Below are 15,669 nucleotides of genomic sequence, written 5' to 3'. Positions count from 1 at the left end.
CCATTTGTCCCCACCCCACCTGTAGAAGGGAATTGAGTTTTGTTTTTTCATTGCAGCTGCCATGTGCCTGGGGACAGCTCGGGGGTCCGAAGGCCTCTCTCTACGCAGCATAGGATCACCAGTTACACAAGCTTCTCCATATCGCCACCCACCATCATTTGTGCCCTCAACGCTGACCTGGCCAGGTAGGGCACAGTGCTGTGTAGCTGTCAGGACACCTGGGTTCTACTCCAGGCTTCTGCCTCGGAGCCCATGTGACTATGGGCAAGTCAGTTTTGCCTCTCCGTGCCTCAGTTTCCCCATCATGGGCAGTAATACACGTCTTTATAAAGGGCTGTGAGAGCGATGGATGAAGTAGCTCCAGTAGGTACTTGATTATTGTATCATTTCACAATGGTGGCTCACATCTGTCACTACGGCAACACTCGCTAGGAAGTAATTCGATGCCCCCATCCTTCTCCCTTGGAGCGGATCGCTAATCTCATCAGAAGCAGGTACGCGTGTTTACGGCAAAGATTTCATTGATTTCCTTTAATGGGACACTAACACAGAGGCTGTATTCGATTTAGAAATAAGATCGTCTTTGCCCCATCAAGACATCACATTCTGCCTGCAATAAAATCGCTTTTCTCGTTCAAGCCAGTTAATATCCTCCCTCCCTACAGGGGATATGAATTTTGGATTGTATGAATTCATAATCTTTTAGGAGAAACAAATTGGCTTTTTTTTTTTTTTTTTTTTAAACTTCCTTAAGCAGTACCCGAAATAAACAGCTTAAAACAGATACCACGTCTCCGATCACAGGGACCCCCTGGATTTCTGTCTCCTGTTCTGGACAGGTTAAGCAACAGGCCTTATCATTACGGGTTCTGTGCAAGAACAACCCAGTGAGAGGTGGGAATGAAGATGCGAGCAAATTCTGGGTATCTGGCTGGTGCCCACCACCCTTCTCAGCCCGCTATTAAACATTTAAAGAGGGTAGTAGCTCTACTCGTTACGTGCAAGAGACTAAGTCTCAAACCCTGGGTTCTGTTCCTGTCTCGGGGAGGGCAGGGGTCAGGTAGTTAGAGCAGGGGACCAGGTGCCAGAATTATTGGATCCTAGACTTCGCTCAGCCACTGATTTGCTCTGTGACCTCGGGCAAGTTGCTGCACCTTCTTTGCCTCAGTTTCCTCATCAAAACGGCCATAATGCTCCCGTGGGTGTAACAGGGCTTCATTAGTTCGTCTGTACTGACACAGCCCTGTTCATCCAAGAATCTCAAAGCCCTTTGCAAACTGTATGATGAATGTTTTACCAACGGAGAAAACTGACCAGGAAACGCACCCGTCCATGATGCCCCATTGCAACGAGCGCCCATTACGACTTCGGCACTCAGTGGAACGTGGCTATAAATAGCCTGTGGGATGAATAATGGCGAAAATGGTTTTGATAGCAAGGCTGGGGCAGGTGACTGCTGCCTTCAGAGGCAGATCTGACTCCACTGAAGGAGTCTTGCGATGCTCGGGGTTCTCTCTGACTGGCACTACATGGATTCACTTACCAGCGTCGTCATACTCCACAGATTTCAGGAAGAGTCCAGCTGCTGGAGCCATGGTGTTCTGTGGATAAGCCAGCGAGTCTCTAATCTCTAATAGTTCCTTTATGTGATAAGGTGCCAGCCTGCCTTGGCCAACTGCTACTAGAGCCCCTGCCATCCTTCGTACCTGAAACAACAGAGAATCCGGCTTAGAAATACCGCCCCGTTGTTGCCCTTGTAAAAAGCAGACGTGAAAACCCATCTGATGCTTTCAGTGTAACCCAGCAGGGCCCAGGGGCATGTAACGTTCCATAACTACCATGGCCAGGGAATTAGCCTATGGAGCGATGCTTCACGCCCTGCAGTTCAAGGCAGCATGCCCGGTCCCTGTCACCGTGGGAGGAGTCCTGCCAACACACACTGGTTGAGAAGAAGTGGCCTGAGAGGGCCAAGCAAATTCCAGCACTGGTGACCGGTAAATTAAGCCCCTTGCTCAAAGGAAGGTCAGATAAACCAGACCCCGCAAGAACGCGTTGTCTGTTGGGGCCTCTTCTGCAGGTATTTTTAGGGCCACCACTGGCTGTGGCATCTCCCTGCCAAGCCAGCTGCAGGAAGCTCCCATCACTCATCCCAGCTAACTCTGTCCCTCTGTCTGGACCCAAAGAGCTCTGGGCGTCTCCTGAGAGGGGCTGAGTGGGAATTAAGGGGACTCGGGCCCTTGGAGGAGATTCCAAGCTCCGTGGTCTATTCTATGCTGGGCTTCTTTACTGAGAGCCAACCCAGGGGCTCCATCACGGCACAGACCCGCTGGGAGTGTCTACACTGCAATGAAACACCTGCAGCTGGCCTGTGTCCGCTGACTTGGGCTCATGGGGCTGTAAAACTGCAGTGGAGATGTTCAGGGGCAAGCAGAAGCCCAGGGTCTGGGACCTCCCCCCTCCCCCCATCATGGGGACTCAGAGCCCGGGCTCCAGCCTGAGTCCAAATGTCCACACTCCCCCACAGCCTACCCTCGCGTGCCCGGGTCAGCCACGCCTGCTTTAGTGCTGTGTAGATGTACCCAAAGAGAACCAGGCTGAGACCAGTCACCCCAAAGAGCCCTGACTCTCTGTCCATAATGTGGCAGCCTGGAGCTTCCACATCCCCCAGAAGCACCCCTTGGCCTTGCTCTTTTAACGCTCAGGGTCTGTCTACACTGCAACGCAACCCCAGGGATAGAGAACTCGAGTTGGCCGGCCCGTGGTTTGTTAACCCGGGACTTGAGCGTCTACACCCATTTGTAAGCCCAGGTTAGGAATCGTTGAAACCCAACCTGGGGCTCCAGCATCTACATTGCATTATGCAGGTACGAGTCCAGCCAGGCATATTCTAGACTTCCTAGCGCCCTCCCACAACGTGGCCACTCTTGCCCCTTGTTCATGGGGCCGTGCAGGAAAACTGGACTGCTCACGAAACTTGACCGTTCAGAGGACAAAGTCAGCCCATGGGATTGTGGGATACTCCCCGAGCATGAGTCCGGGGGGGCTGTGTCTACACTGCAAAGCAATAGGGCTTGAATCCAGGCTTGGAGCCTCCACCCCCAAGGGGTCCTGGGACACAGCCGTGTGGGTGCACGGAAGAGGGGTTAGGGGTGCAAACCCTGGACTTGCATTGCAGTGTAGACATGCCCTGAGACCCCGCCTTTGTGACACCCCCTCACGCATGGCCCCTACTCCCCCAATCCGCTGGTGAGCTCCAGCAGCTGCCCCCTATCTCCAGGGGGCAGGGCATGGCAATGGTAGGCGGTACCTCTGCTGTGATTTGCCTGCTCCATGAGTCTGCCCCGCTCAGCGGTGCCTGGGACTGCAGGCAGCAGTGACAGCGGCCACCAATAACACAAATCAGCACAGTGACCTCTACTGGTCAAAGGAGGAGGGGTGAACTTCAGACAAAATTCCTGGGCCCTCTGCATTATATCATGAGAGCCTTCCTTGCAGTGATACTGAGAGTGCCGGGGACGCTGAAACTTTCTGCTACACAGCAACGCTGCCTCTAACTGGAGCGCACGCGTGGGCAGAGAGAGCTGAGCAGAGGCGAGGAACAGCAGCACCCACACATCCCTCTGTGGTAGGAAACTAACGAGCACGCGACAGAGCTGGGCTTTCAAACTCAAGTTATGCAACCAACCTGGTTTCCAGGCGGGGGAGACTCGGGGGCTCGTGTCGCTCTCAAAAAGCCAAAAACAAGTGAGTCAGACGAGGAAGAAATGCCCCCGCAGCCGGGAATTTGATATTTCAAACACCTCCTCTGATCTGCATAGAACACCTCCCCACTGCCACTTGCTGCTTTCATCCACACCGGGAGGACTAGAGAGCTACATGGAGAAGCTTGCCCTCCTGTCCATCACCTAAGCATCTAGGCTAACAGTTGTCCTTTCCCGCTCTGTTCCTGGAACCGAAGGTGCTGCATGGATGCCCCTGGCACTTGCATCCGTCGGTGCCTCCTGTCCCAGGATGCCCCAAAGTCAGCAGCCTCCTACGCCAGAGGCATGGAGCATCTCTGCAGACAGGACGTGCACGGACTGCTGCCTGACACGGGCAGCAGAAGCCAATGCCCGCCTTACAGCAGCTGCTTCAACACGAGCAGCCACCGCCTGACAGCTCCTCCTCAAAAAGGGCACATCTACCAACATGCAGGAGAAGCGAAGCTAAAAAGTAGAGCACCAAAGATGCGAGTAGGAATGAGGTCTGCCTACAGGAGGCGCTGGCACTCGTTAAGAGAGAGGATCTGATAGAGCGTAAGCTCTTTGGGGCAGGACTGTCTTTTTCTTCCATGTTTGAACACGCTGGGGTTCTGGTCCATGAAGGCGGCTCAAGGGCACTATGGTAATACAAATAATTAATCATCACACTCATAGGTCCAACCCCTCAATCCCGTTAAGCCAGCTGTGATAGGGCTTGGGATGGCCTTTGGGTTCCATACGGCTGCTAGGAAGTGAAACCCATTGTTGTGTTTTTCAAGGCACTGACTGCCCAGTAGCTAGTTAGTTATAGACAGGAGCTGGACAGGCGTCACTGCTAGCAACCAAGCAGCAAAACCATCAGCAACAGCTGGGCCCGTATCCTCTCCAGGCAAAGCTCTGGTGGGGCAGGAGAGTGGGTGGGCACTGGCAGTGATCCTGTTCAAAGCACGCAGTGCAGCTGGAGAAAGGAGACGACGGGATTTCACAGCTCCCACAAGAGTTAATGCACAAAACGGAAACAGTCCACCCATTGGGGGGAGGGATAGCTCAGTGGTTTGAGCATTGGCCTGCTAAACCCAGGGTTGTGAGTTCAATCCTTGAGGGGGCCACTTGGGGATCTGGGGCAAAATCAGTACTTGGTCCTGCTAGTGAAGGCAGGGGGCTGGACTCGATGACCTTTCAAGGTCCCTTCCAGTTCTAGGAGAGGGGATATCTCCATTATAAAAAAAAATAAAAATCTCAGCTTATTGGCATTAGCATCGCCTCAGCCAGTGCCCCTTTTAAGGGGCGTGGGCAGAATCAAAGGGGGAGATGGGGCGGGGCGCTGACTCTGCCGGCGGGATGCTCAGTGCTTTCCGAACATCAGGCCCTTTGAAGGCACCTCAAAGTGGGCACCCCGGAAAGCCCCAGGTTGGCCTTTTCAAAGCCCTCTCCTCTGATCCCACGGGCAGGCCCTGCGGCTCCCCTCAGGCCGTAGGACATGGCAGTCCCCGCCCCAAAGAGCTCATGGTCTAAAAGACAAGCCGTAAGAGATGGACGAAATTAACAAGTGGGTGGTGCAAGAAGCCAGCCAGCAGCCGAGCGCTCAACATGCCCAGAAGAATGTGAGTCTGAGTGAGTAGCCATGGGCCATAATCCCCATGGTTCAGTCAGCGAGTGCTGCGAGGGCTTCGGACCTTTGCCCCTTCTGGCTGCCTTTCCAAGGGCATAGCTAGCCCAGTGGGGACCTGGGGGGATGCAAGGCACTGTAGAAATGCTAGATGTTATTTAGCCTTTGCTCAGGGTCCCTGCCCTGCAGGTTGCATGGGGCAGAGAGCGCTGTTCGGCCTCTCACGGGAGGAGGACACTTCCATTTTGCTTTTATGCAAAAAGCACACTAAAAAGTTACTTGCTCCCTTTTATATTATTGGCAGCCTGTCCTCAGCCGTGTCGCTGTCTCCTCCCCAGCTACCAACCAGCTCCCCCACAGCCTTCCCCCGCATGACTCAAGGGGAAAATTATTCCAGCATCCATGCCATGAAAAGCTGCCTCGCCCTGCTTTCTGTGCTTGCTACTGTCTCTGCGCTCTCTCCATTCCAGCCCAAGGCGTTAGCTTAGCCGTCTCAGAGAAGAGTTTAAATACCTTGTCTCCCTTCACCCCCAAGAATCAGAGCAGGACTAACTGAGGTTTCACACACAAACTCTAATGCAGGTAGCTAAGTGTGTACAGGACTTTTGCACAAACCCTTAAAAACCAAGGTCCTGTCTGGCTATGAAAGACCCTAGGACAACTTTCATAAGAGCAGGGTTTGCCCTGGTGTCTGCCCACTCGCTGTCACACACGGGGCTCCCTGCCAACCCCCAGGTAGCTGCATTGCAGAGCACAGGGCTGCTGGCTGTGTGTACATATAGTTAGGGGAGCATTTGGGGATGAAAACTGCTAGAGCAATTGGAATTCTATCACAGTTAATAACTTTGCATCAGGAATTTCCAGCCATTAGGATCCTCCTTTTTTTGGTGACCTATAAAGGTAGAAATAAAATTATGCTGGCACCCTATTTATTTATTTAGCTTCTTTATGGTGCCACCTGATAATGAAAAACAGAAATATCAGGAATATCGAGTCTGATTTTGCTGGAGGAGCTGAAAACCTTGAGTTGGGACTTCCTCAGTCCTTAACTGAAGGGGCAGGGGATGATTAAACTTTAACAAAAATGTCTTTTCTCCCAGATGTTTGGCAGGCGTTTGAGTTGTGGTAGGGCCTAGGAGCGGCTGTCACATCTCATCTAAAAGGATCCCTCTTCTCAATTGCTCTGGGTCCACTTTCTTGGGAGTTAAGATCCTATAATCCTTTAAGCTCCCCAATCACAGAATCTTAGAGGAACAGCAGAGTAGAAACAACCTGAACTGCTAAAACAAAAACTCAAAGCCCAGGCTCCTTCCTGCTCGTTATGCAGTTCATCATGCTGCAGCACCAAAGGACACAAGCACGTCCTGAAAGCCACCTTTTGGGGCTGCCTACTGCCTGACTCTCCTTCCCTCTTGCCATCTGAGCCAAAAAAAACCCAAACTCAGCACCTCCCTTCTGAACAGGGCTGAAGAAAGCTCCTTTCTGCTTATAGCACTTCCAGAAACAGTCTGGCAGGCTCTGAGCTGGTACCTTTGCAGCGTAGCTGCTCTCCCAGGAGCTCCGACTGATCTCATCAGAGGGATATAGGGCTGAGGGTGCTAGCTAGGCTGCCCGATCAACTCCTAGCCCTCCTCCTCCCTCGTATATCGATGAGCTTATTCTGAAACTAGACTTATCTCCTGGCCCCTGGCATACTTCATGTTTGCACTACGGCTTTCCCGTTAGGCTGCAGTCAAGAAATGTCACTTTAAACTCCCACCACAAGCCTCGTTAGCGATCCATTTCTAGGGATACGGGCTGTTCTGTAGTCACTATCAAAGAGACCTGTCTAGTGGTTAGAGCTGGGGAAGATCTGGGATCAGCTCACTGGATGACTGTGGGCAAGTCAATTTGCCCTTGAGAAGTTTAATGTGCAAAGGGCTTGGAGATCCCCAGGAAAATAAAGGGAGAAAGAGGGGAGTGAGTTCCAAAACCAGGCAGCCAGCTTCTAACAGGGCCAACCAGCAGGAGAGAAGGTTCAGTGGGGGTCACTGACGCGATTGGGACTTCATCCATTGTGCTCACTGCCTGTGGGAACAGCCGCTCAAGCATTCCTAGAACTCTGCAATGCACAGAAGCCCTAACACCTAATTCCACCTGGCTCAGTGGCGACCGGCCTTTCAAGTTGGGCGTTGTGTTTGGTGAGGTCCCGCAAGACCCCTCCTCGACACTGCTGGAGCTTTGCGATTGTCTGACTAGTATCCCGGGCGCTGAGAGGAAAGCGACCATGCAGGCTCAGGGGAGACACCAGCTCACAACAGCCTTTGTGTCACACATCGCAGGGATGGGGAGTCCCATTGACATTTAGAGTTGGGCCACAGAACATGCTACTGGTGCAGCACTTGCTTGTGGTTGTAACTTGTATCCCACCCACTGCTATCTCATCCCCTCCCGTGGATCTCTCCAGATTTTCCACTAGCTGATTTTACCAGCAACCCAGGAGTGCAGACCGAATCTGTACGAGGGACTCAGATCAAACACACGGGGGCCCAGCTGCCACACTTACTTGTGTAAACAGCTGTTGTGCAAATGCACATCCACCTCCGTACGTGCAATCGGTTGTGCCCGCACAGAAGGGAAGGCTGGGGCTAACATCGGAGTTCCATTTAGATTTGTTTTATTAGGCTGCTTGTGCCCTTACAAGAAAAATGAAGAAACAAATGTAAAGCAAATCCGGCAAGGACCTAAGCACAACACTATAAAACAGGAGGAAACAATTATCCAGGCGGTTGCGTTTACAGTGGAGTAAACTCAGCTAATCGGGTTTGTCCTTGTTAAACCCAGGCACCGGTCAAACGAGCGAGGAGTTATTTATATGAAGACAAAGCACCATCACTTTCCCACTAATGCCTTAATCCAATCAAAGCAGCCGGCTCCCAGTGCAGTTAGCAACTAGGGGGTTGGGTTCGGTCTCTAAATCTTCAGATTGATGGGCCAACCCAGCACGGATCTGTTTTATGGATCTTCCCTGCTCAAGCCAGCTAGGTCTTGTCCAGCTCTACCGGCTAAGATCCTACACTTCAGCATGGATAAAACAAGCCAGGTCTCACTGTGAAGAAACGACCCTTCTGGACACGCACTATTTTACATTTTCCCCACTAGAGGTCACTGCCTGCTGCGAATCTAACTCCGATGCCTCAGTGTTTCATGTCTGCCTGCTTTAAAGGACGGCTGCCTCAGGGATCTGGGATAGCCACACGCCCCGCATCCTCATCAGCCTCACGGGGCCAACACATTACACGCCTCGTGACAATTCTCCTGGGCTGCCCCACCCTGCTTCCCTTGTCAAATGCATCCTGACTGCACCAGCGGGTAGGTCGGTGCACACAGTTCAAAGCTGAGCTGGGTTTCTGCAGTAGATAGTTGGGCAGAGATGGCGCGTGGGAGGCCCAGAAGGTCACCGCCCGAGGCTGGTACCTCCTAATGCCTAAAACGCTCATTTGGAGGGAGACATACACTCTCTCTCTCTTAACTGTCCTTCCCGGGAACAGAGAATGGGCCTACGTCCTTCCCATGCCCTGAAGGTCTCCCCCGTTTCGAACCCGTTGCTGCTCCGCCTCGGCCACTCAGTCGCTGGGCGCCCGCAGCCAGGGAGTTTAAGAAAACAAAGCTAGTCTGCCATAATGGAATCCAAAAGAGCCGCTTATCGCTCCCACAAAGAAGACCAAGCTGCCATCTCTCTGCTGCCAGAACGTGACCGTGGCGGAGACCCACCGACCAGCATTGCCAACTCTTTCCTAACAATGAGCTCCATTAAACTGAGGAGCAGCCTCTCCCGGGGGTGTGTGTGTGTGTGTGTGTGTGTGAAAACCCCCCTCCTGAGTCATTTCCAAGCAGACAGGACAAATCTAGAGAACAGGGCAGAGAAGGGAAGAATCTCCCTGAGAGAGGAACCACACGGCGTAATGGCGCTTTTCCAGCTCTCCTTTCTATATTCCACGTAGTATTTCATGATCCAAAACACAAGTGAAAACTCCTGCCTGTCGGCTCAGCATCGTAGCACAGAGTGAGACTGCCTGGCTAGTGGCTGCAGCCACTCAAACCGAAGGGATAAGGCAAGGAAGTTTGGGGGGAAGGATAGCTCAGTGGTTTGAGCATTGGCCTGCTAAACCCAGGGTTGTGAGTTCAATCCTTGAGGGGGCCACTTAGGGATCTGGGGCAAAATCAGTACTTGGTCCTGCTAGTGAAGGCAGGGGGCTGGACTCGATGACCTTTCGGGGTCCCTTCCAGTTCTAGGAGATAGGTATATCTCTCTATATATTATTATTTAGAACTCCCACCCACATGGCCTGGAACCTCCAGTCATTTTAGGAGCAAACTTAGAGGTTCTGGTTCTACTGGTCCAAACACTGAAATAAGAACATCTGAGTTCTATTCCCGGCTCTGCTATGGATTCACTGCATGGCCAGAGCAGTCACGGCGCCTCCTTGCCTCAGTTCCCCCATCTGTAAAACAGGGAAGACAACTCCCAAGGATGTAGTAAAGTTTGCTGAGTGCTTTGAGATCCTTGGATGAAAGGGGCTGACAGCGGCTAGAGCTGTATCACCATCACGGCACTCTACCGTACCTGCCTGTAGAGGAATGATCTGCTCTTGAATTCTAGCTCCCAGAACTGCAGTCCCCTAGAAAAAGAAACAAAAGATCAGTTTTTAAAATTGTCTCTCAAACCAGCCACCCGCAGCCCCAAGAGGGACCGTAAATCACTGGTCAATTATAGGCAGGCAGGAGAATCAATGCGAAGCCGTGAGTTTCCACTTCTGATGTAAAGAGCCCTCACTGATCCCCAACACTGAACAGGGACAGCTTCCTCCAGAGCCCAGATTCTCCTGCGGGAACTACGCTGAACTTGCAAACGGTCAGTTATGCAGTGAGCAACGCTGCACAGAGCACTCCCCAGCCCTCCACTCGCCTACAGCTAAACGGGCAAATTTCACAGTCCTGGAGTAAGAGAAACAGCATTGGCTGAAATAAAGGAGACACAAACCTTTGTCAGGGAAACGGCAGAGCAGACTGACGGGGGAAACTGAAATGCTGCTTCTAAGACAGATGGCGCCAGAGCGAACAAGCAGCTCGGGGCTGCACAGGACATGCGTTGCACCATACCCAAGGCAAATTTCTCCCTCACCATCCCAGCTCGCTTCTTGTGTGGAGCTTACAGGAAGTTTATACAGCAGCAGATGCGAGGGTCTGTTCTCTACCCAACCCACACACTGCTCTGTCAGTCACATTCTGGCTGGCCCTATGTAGGTGGGGATGGGAAGAGGCCAGAATGGTCCTTCGCTATTTGCCCAAATCGTTGAACCACCACATGCATCATGCGGCCCATCTGGCAGGTTCTCTCTGCCCGGCAACAGATTGGAAACGGGGGCAGCTGCAGAGCTGGGGAGTAGCAGGGGGTGCGGCGGGTCTGGACGGAGCGGCATCAGCAGAGCCGTGGAACGGTAAAGGCACTGAGGGTCAGGACTGAGGGGAATCAGGACAGCTGCTGGGGGAGGTAGGATGGGCACGGCAGGGGATGCCAGGAGTCAGGATTCCAGGGCATCAGCAGAGCTGGGCTGGGAAAGTTTTGGTCCCCCGCTGCTCTGCCATTCACCTGTTCGCTCTCAATGGCACCAAAACTCAAGCACATTAAAGACAAGTCATCTTTGTGCCACCACCACCGCGCAGCGCTGAGCCTCAGTCTCTCCCTATATCTCACCGTGACTTAAAAAAGAATCCCTTTAAACTAACGGGGAACGGGAACAAAAGACTAAAACAGGCTCCAGGAGAGGAGATTAAGGAGGAACAATTCCACTCTCAATCTTCTTAAGCCTTTGGCAGGAGAAGAGAGAATCAAACACTCGGGCCCAGTTTCTGTGCTCCCTGGATGGCACTCACCACCGGGTTTCTGGTTACAGAGGAGAACATGCCCATAGCCCTTGCTCGCCTGGGGTCGGGGGGGGGGGGGAGAGGGGTTCAGATCACAGTTTTAGTGCAATCAATAATCTCTCCCGTCAGGGAAGTTTGGGTTTTTTAATTTTTTTCTTAACTCCTTTTGGTCTCGATGCACTAAAGCGCCCCACGGATTCTCAACCCATTCAAAACACTAAGTGCCGCTCTGGCCCTGAACAGAAGGAGCCGACGGACCTCAACCCTGCCCTGCAGCGCTCACCCTGCCCTTCCGCTCTGAGCTCCCAGAGACCAACCATGTAACTAGCACAGATATGGACATTGCTGCAGTCCAGGGAAAATCACATTTACCTGCACCTCCAATGAGCCAAAGGTTGCAGACGCTCCCTGAACAGGGCAGCTACAGGGGATCCTACTATCCATTATTATTATTGAATCGTGAGCTCACATGGGCTGCTGCCAGCATGGTGGAGGTTTCCAGGGCCTTGCCTCCACTAGGGATTTCAGCTGTTGGTGATCAGCCACAGGGACAGCTGTCCTGACCTAGGCAGGCAATGCTACTTTGCAGCAGAGAAGTGGTCACCGCTTAAGGGCAGGGTAAGTGACGTGGGTGCAAATTGACTCTCCCCGTTGACAGTAGGGGCTGCAGCCCCGTCGGTCAGTGAAATGGGGCTGGAATCCCTGTTCATCTGACTCTGTCCTGGGGCAGCAGCCTCCCTGTGTCAGGGCTAAGACTCCCCTCCCTTTTCTTCCCAGCCTGTGAACACCAGAGGGGTTGCCGATTTTATGTAGCTTTCGAGGAAGCAGATGCTGTCCTGGGGGTTCTTTCGGGGGATTCTTTTCTTGCCATTTCAGAAATTCGCCCCTAACTGAATAGCACGACCCTAAAATGCCCAAGGACAAAGTAGGTCTGAGCCAGAGGGGAAGAGATGGCCAGGCACTCTCAGAAGGACTAAGCATTTACAGTACGGTCCGGTTGCTGGGGAGACGTGGTCAATTTCATGAGCACAGGTTTAAAACAAACACAAGGAAGTATTTCTTCACACAACTCACAGTTAACCTGTGGAACTCCTTGCCAGAGGATGCTGTGAAGGCCAAGACTATAACAGGGTTCAAAAAAGAACTAGATAAGTTCATGGAGGATAGGGTCCATCAGTGGCTATTGGCCAAGATGGGCAGGGATGGTGTCCCTAGCCTCTGTTTGCCAGAGACTGGGAATGGATCACTTGATGGTTACCTGTTCTGTGCATTCCCTCTGGGGCACCTGGCATTGGCCACTGTCAGAAGACAGGATACTGGGCTGGATGGACCTCTGGTCTGACCCAGTATGGCTGTTCTTATGTTCACTCATGTGATTGTCCCACCTGGGCAGGACAGCTCCGTGGTGACTATACATGGATGCAATGCCTTGGCCAAGTGGGCTGGGCGGTTCTGGGCTGCTCCGTGGGGATGATGTGTCTCAGCCTGGCTCGGAGGTGCTCCACACAGGTGCTGCCCATGGGCTAGGAGCTCCATACCAAGCGGGAAATCAACACTTTTTATTTGCGCCTGCTGGGTGGTCCCTGCTGATCCATTTAAAAGGCCAACCACCTCCTCAAGTTATTTCCAATTAAATTCTCAACAGCTGCATAGCCCAGTTTGCCAGCTCCCCCTCATTAAACCTCACCAGCCTCGCACGTGGCTCAACTGGGCTTTAACCAATCAAAAGCCACGCAGGACGCACATACCCAGGCAGGACACTGCCCCGATGAGCTGAGATCTAAAGGGGGGCAAGCCAAGCGCAGACAGGATGCCGGGAACAGCAGGGGATGCTGCAGGTGCAGAGCTGTGGGAGTGCGCAGAACTGGATCAGCGGCGACTGCTACAGGCAGAGAACAAAGTGCCCTGGCAGAGCTGGGCGGAGACCCCCCAGCTGGAATGGCACGGGAAGGATTTTTAGGTCAGGGTTCTGGACCCAGGCACATCTAGGTGGAGGAAACTTGCCCAACATCTGAGCTACCCAGAACTGCTGACCCTCCCCCCCACACACACACACCCCGAGCCAATCTGTCTGCTACTTTCAGAAGCACTAAATTCACACAAAACCAGCCTCTTCTCCCACCGACATGAAGATTGCTTTTGGCGTTTGCTGCAATTATGCAGCTTCTGTTCAGGAGGCGGGGGGAGGGGAGTCATGAGGATCGTTTGGCTGATGTAACCCGAGCAGACATCTCCCAAGAGGAGGCACAGAACACACTCTTCTCCAGAAGATGCAAAATGGGCCTTAATTGAAGCACTATTATTTAAACAGCAGGCACTGCAGCCCTTATGCGCAATTTTACTCCAGGCATCTGTAAGTAATGGGGATCGGGGGTGGGGGCTTAGAGTCAATGGTTAATAATGACACCGCCGGAAGCTGATTTTTCCATGGCAGCCCAGGGCGGCTTTCTTGTTCTGGGATCCAGTCGCATGACCTTGGTCCAAAGTTCACCTGGGAAACGAGCATGGCGGCTGCACTGACAGCGGCTCACTCTGCAGCTAGCAATGAAGTAGTGCTGCCATGAGTTAGGTACATTCAGAGGGGACACGGCAGAAGCATGCAACATAATGAACAGGACAGGGAGCATTGATCAGAAACCAGCATGACCCGTGTGTCACGATACACGGACAAGGGGACAGTCAAAGAACTTGAAAAGCGGCCACTTCAGACCTGATCAAAAGGAAAGATTTCCCCCGCATGATACATAATTAGCCGGTGGAACTCATTGCCACAAGATGTCACCGATGCCAAGAAGTTTAGCGGGATTAAATGGGTAGGAGGCATTGATAGGAGTAACAAGACTAGCCAGAGTTAGAATAGTACATATGAAAACACACACCAGACAAGAGTTTTGGAAGGATAATTAGTAGTAGTAGTATTGCAACACCTAGGAGCCCTAGTCATGGATCCCATTTTGCTAGGCACTGTACAAACACAGAACAAAAAACAGCCCGTGTCCCACACAGCTTATCATCTACATATAAAACAATAGACAAAGGTAGATACAGACTGACAGGGGAGTACAAGAAAACCATGAGACGGTGTTGGTCAGCAGGACAGGCTGTGGTCTCTGCACACCAGCAGACTAACCACTGTCAAGTTTTGTGTAGGCGTCATGGAAAAGGAGGGTCTTAAGGAGGGTTCTGAAGGAGGCGAATTCATTAGTTTTGTGGATGTTTATGGGGAGCTCAACCCCAGCACGGGGGACAGCACAAAGGTGTTACATTTTCAAACAAGCAAGTGGGCCGTGGAGGCTGGGATCCTGGACCGACCGGTGGCGGGACAGCGAATGAGAGATGGGGAAAGGCCATGCAGGACCTTGAAAGCAAAGACAAGCAGCTAATATTTTTGGTACGCTAGAGAAGGGGGAGCCAGTGGAGGGTTGCAAAGAGAGGAGGTGACACGGTCAAAGCGACAGGCCAGGCAAACAATCTTTGCAGCAGCATTCTGAAGGGATCTGAGCGCGACAGGACTGCATTGGTCAAGGCCAGAGAAACGGATGTTGCAGTAATTGAGGTGCAAGATGGGGAAAGCCGGATAAAGCCTCCTGCTGTGTGGCAGAAGCTCTCACGTGTGTGGTTTGGGAGTAGACTTTCCTTGGGAGCAGCTGAGACCGTAACTGCCAATTGCAAGGTCTGGATCTTTGATGTAACTGGTACCGATCACGGCCAGAGACAGGATATTGGACTGGATGGAGCACCTGTCCGGCCCAAAGTTCCTAGCAGTTGTCTTTGAGGAAGCTCTCATCACCCCCTTAATAAACTGGATGCACCGTGAGTGCTCCAGGCAGCGCTGCTGCATGTGTTGGGATAGACGGAGCCAGCCCTTCCTGCAGCTCCCTCCAGGACTGCTCAGTTGCACAAGCCAAGGTGCAGAGATGGACATTCTTCCGTACCGGGGTCAGCTGCTGAACCATGAAATGCATCTGCAGCCAAATGTCGAGAAAGAATTTCTACCTGTCAAGAGAGCAGGGGATGCAGCCTCCCAGTAGACAGCCGACCAGGAGTCATCCGGACACATTGTCTGGCCTGGGAGATGTTTGTTTCAAAGAAGCTTATAAAAAAAATAAATGTTTATTTAAAAAATATGTAAATCCCAACGAAGACAGAAAAATTCTAGAGTATTAGCATCACCAGCTTTCCATCTCATCGGCAGCTCTAACAAGTGCTAGAGACGTAAACATGGATTAGTTCAGTGACTGGATCCATCCCATTAGCTTGGGGTTTGCATCTTTAATGAGAGAGCTTTTCCCCCAACTATTTAGCAGGTGTCTGAGTTAATTAGTTGTTGCTGAAACAACAGAGTTTTGAACATTAAAATCTCCCCTCTTTCCATTTAATCGGTTTTCAAATGCTTGGTGTCTGTGACTAGTT

General features: G+C 52.1%; 1 protein-coding gene across 3 annotated transcripts in view; it reads right to left on the bottom strand.

Annotated features, from left to right (window-relative positions):
• Nucleotides 1-15,669, bottom strand: part of PUSL1 (pseudouridine synthase like 1) — a 67,712-nt gene that overhangs the window by 758 nt on the left and 51,285 nt on the right. For all 3 annotated transcript variants that reach the window (XM_054009411.1, XM_054009413.1, XM_054009412.1), the window contains 2 exons: nt 9,956-10,010; nt 1,544-1,706 (listed from right to left, as the gene is read on the bottom strand). In XM_054009411.1, coding sequence (XP_053865386.1) covers nt 1,544-1,706; nt 9,956-10,010 — 218 coding nt within the window. The remainder of the gene's footprint in view (nt 1-1,543; nt 1,707-9,955; nt 10,011-15,669) is intronic.

The sequence above is a fragment of the Malaclemys terrapin genome, chromosome 19, assembly GCF_027887155.1.
Source record: "Malaclemys terrapin pileata isolate rMalTer1 chromosome 19, rMalTer1.hap1, whole genome shotgun sequence".
Taxonomy (NCBI): domain Eukaryota; kingdom Metazoa; phylum Chordata; order Testudines; family Emydidae; genus Malaclemys; species Malaclemys terrapin.
The sequence above is the reverse complement of the archived record's forward strand: the minus strand, read 5'-3'. Positions and strand labels throughout refer to the sequence as shown.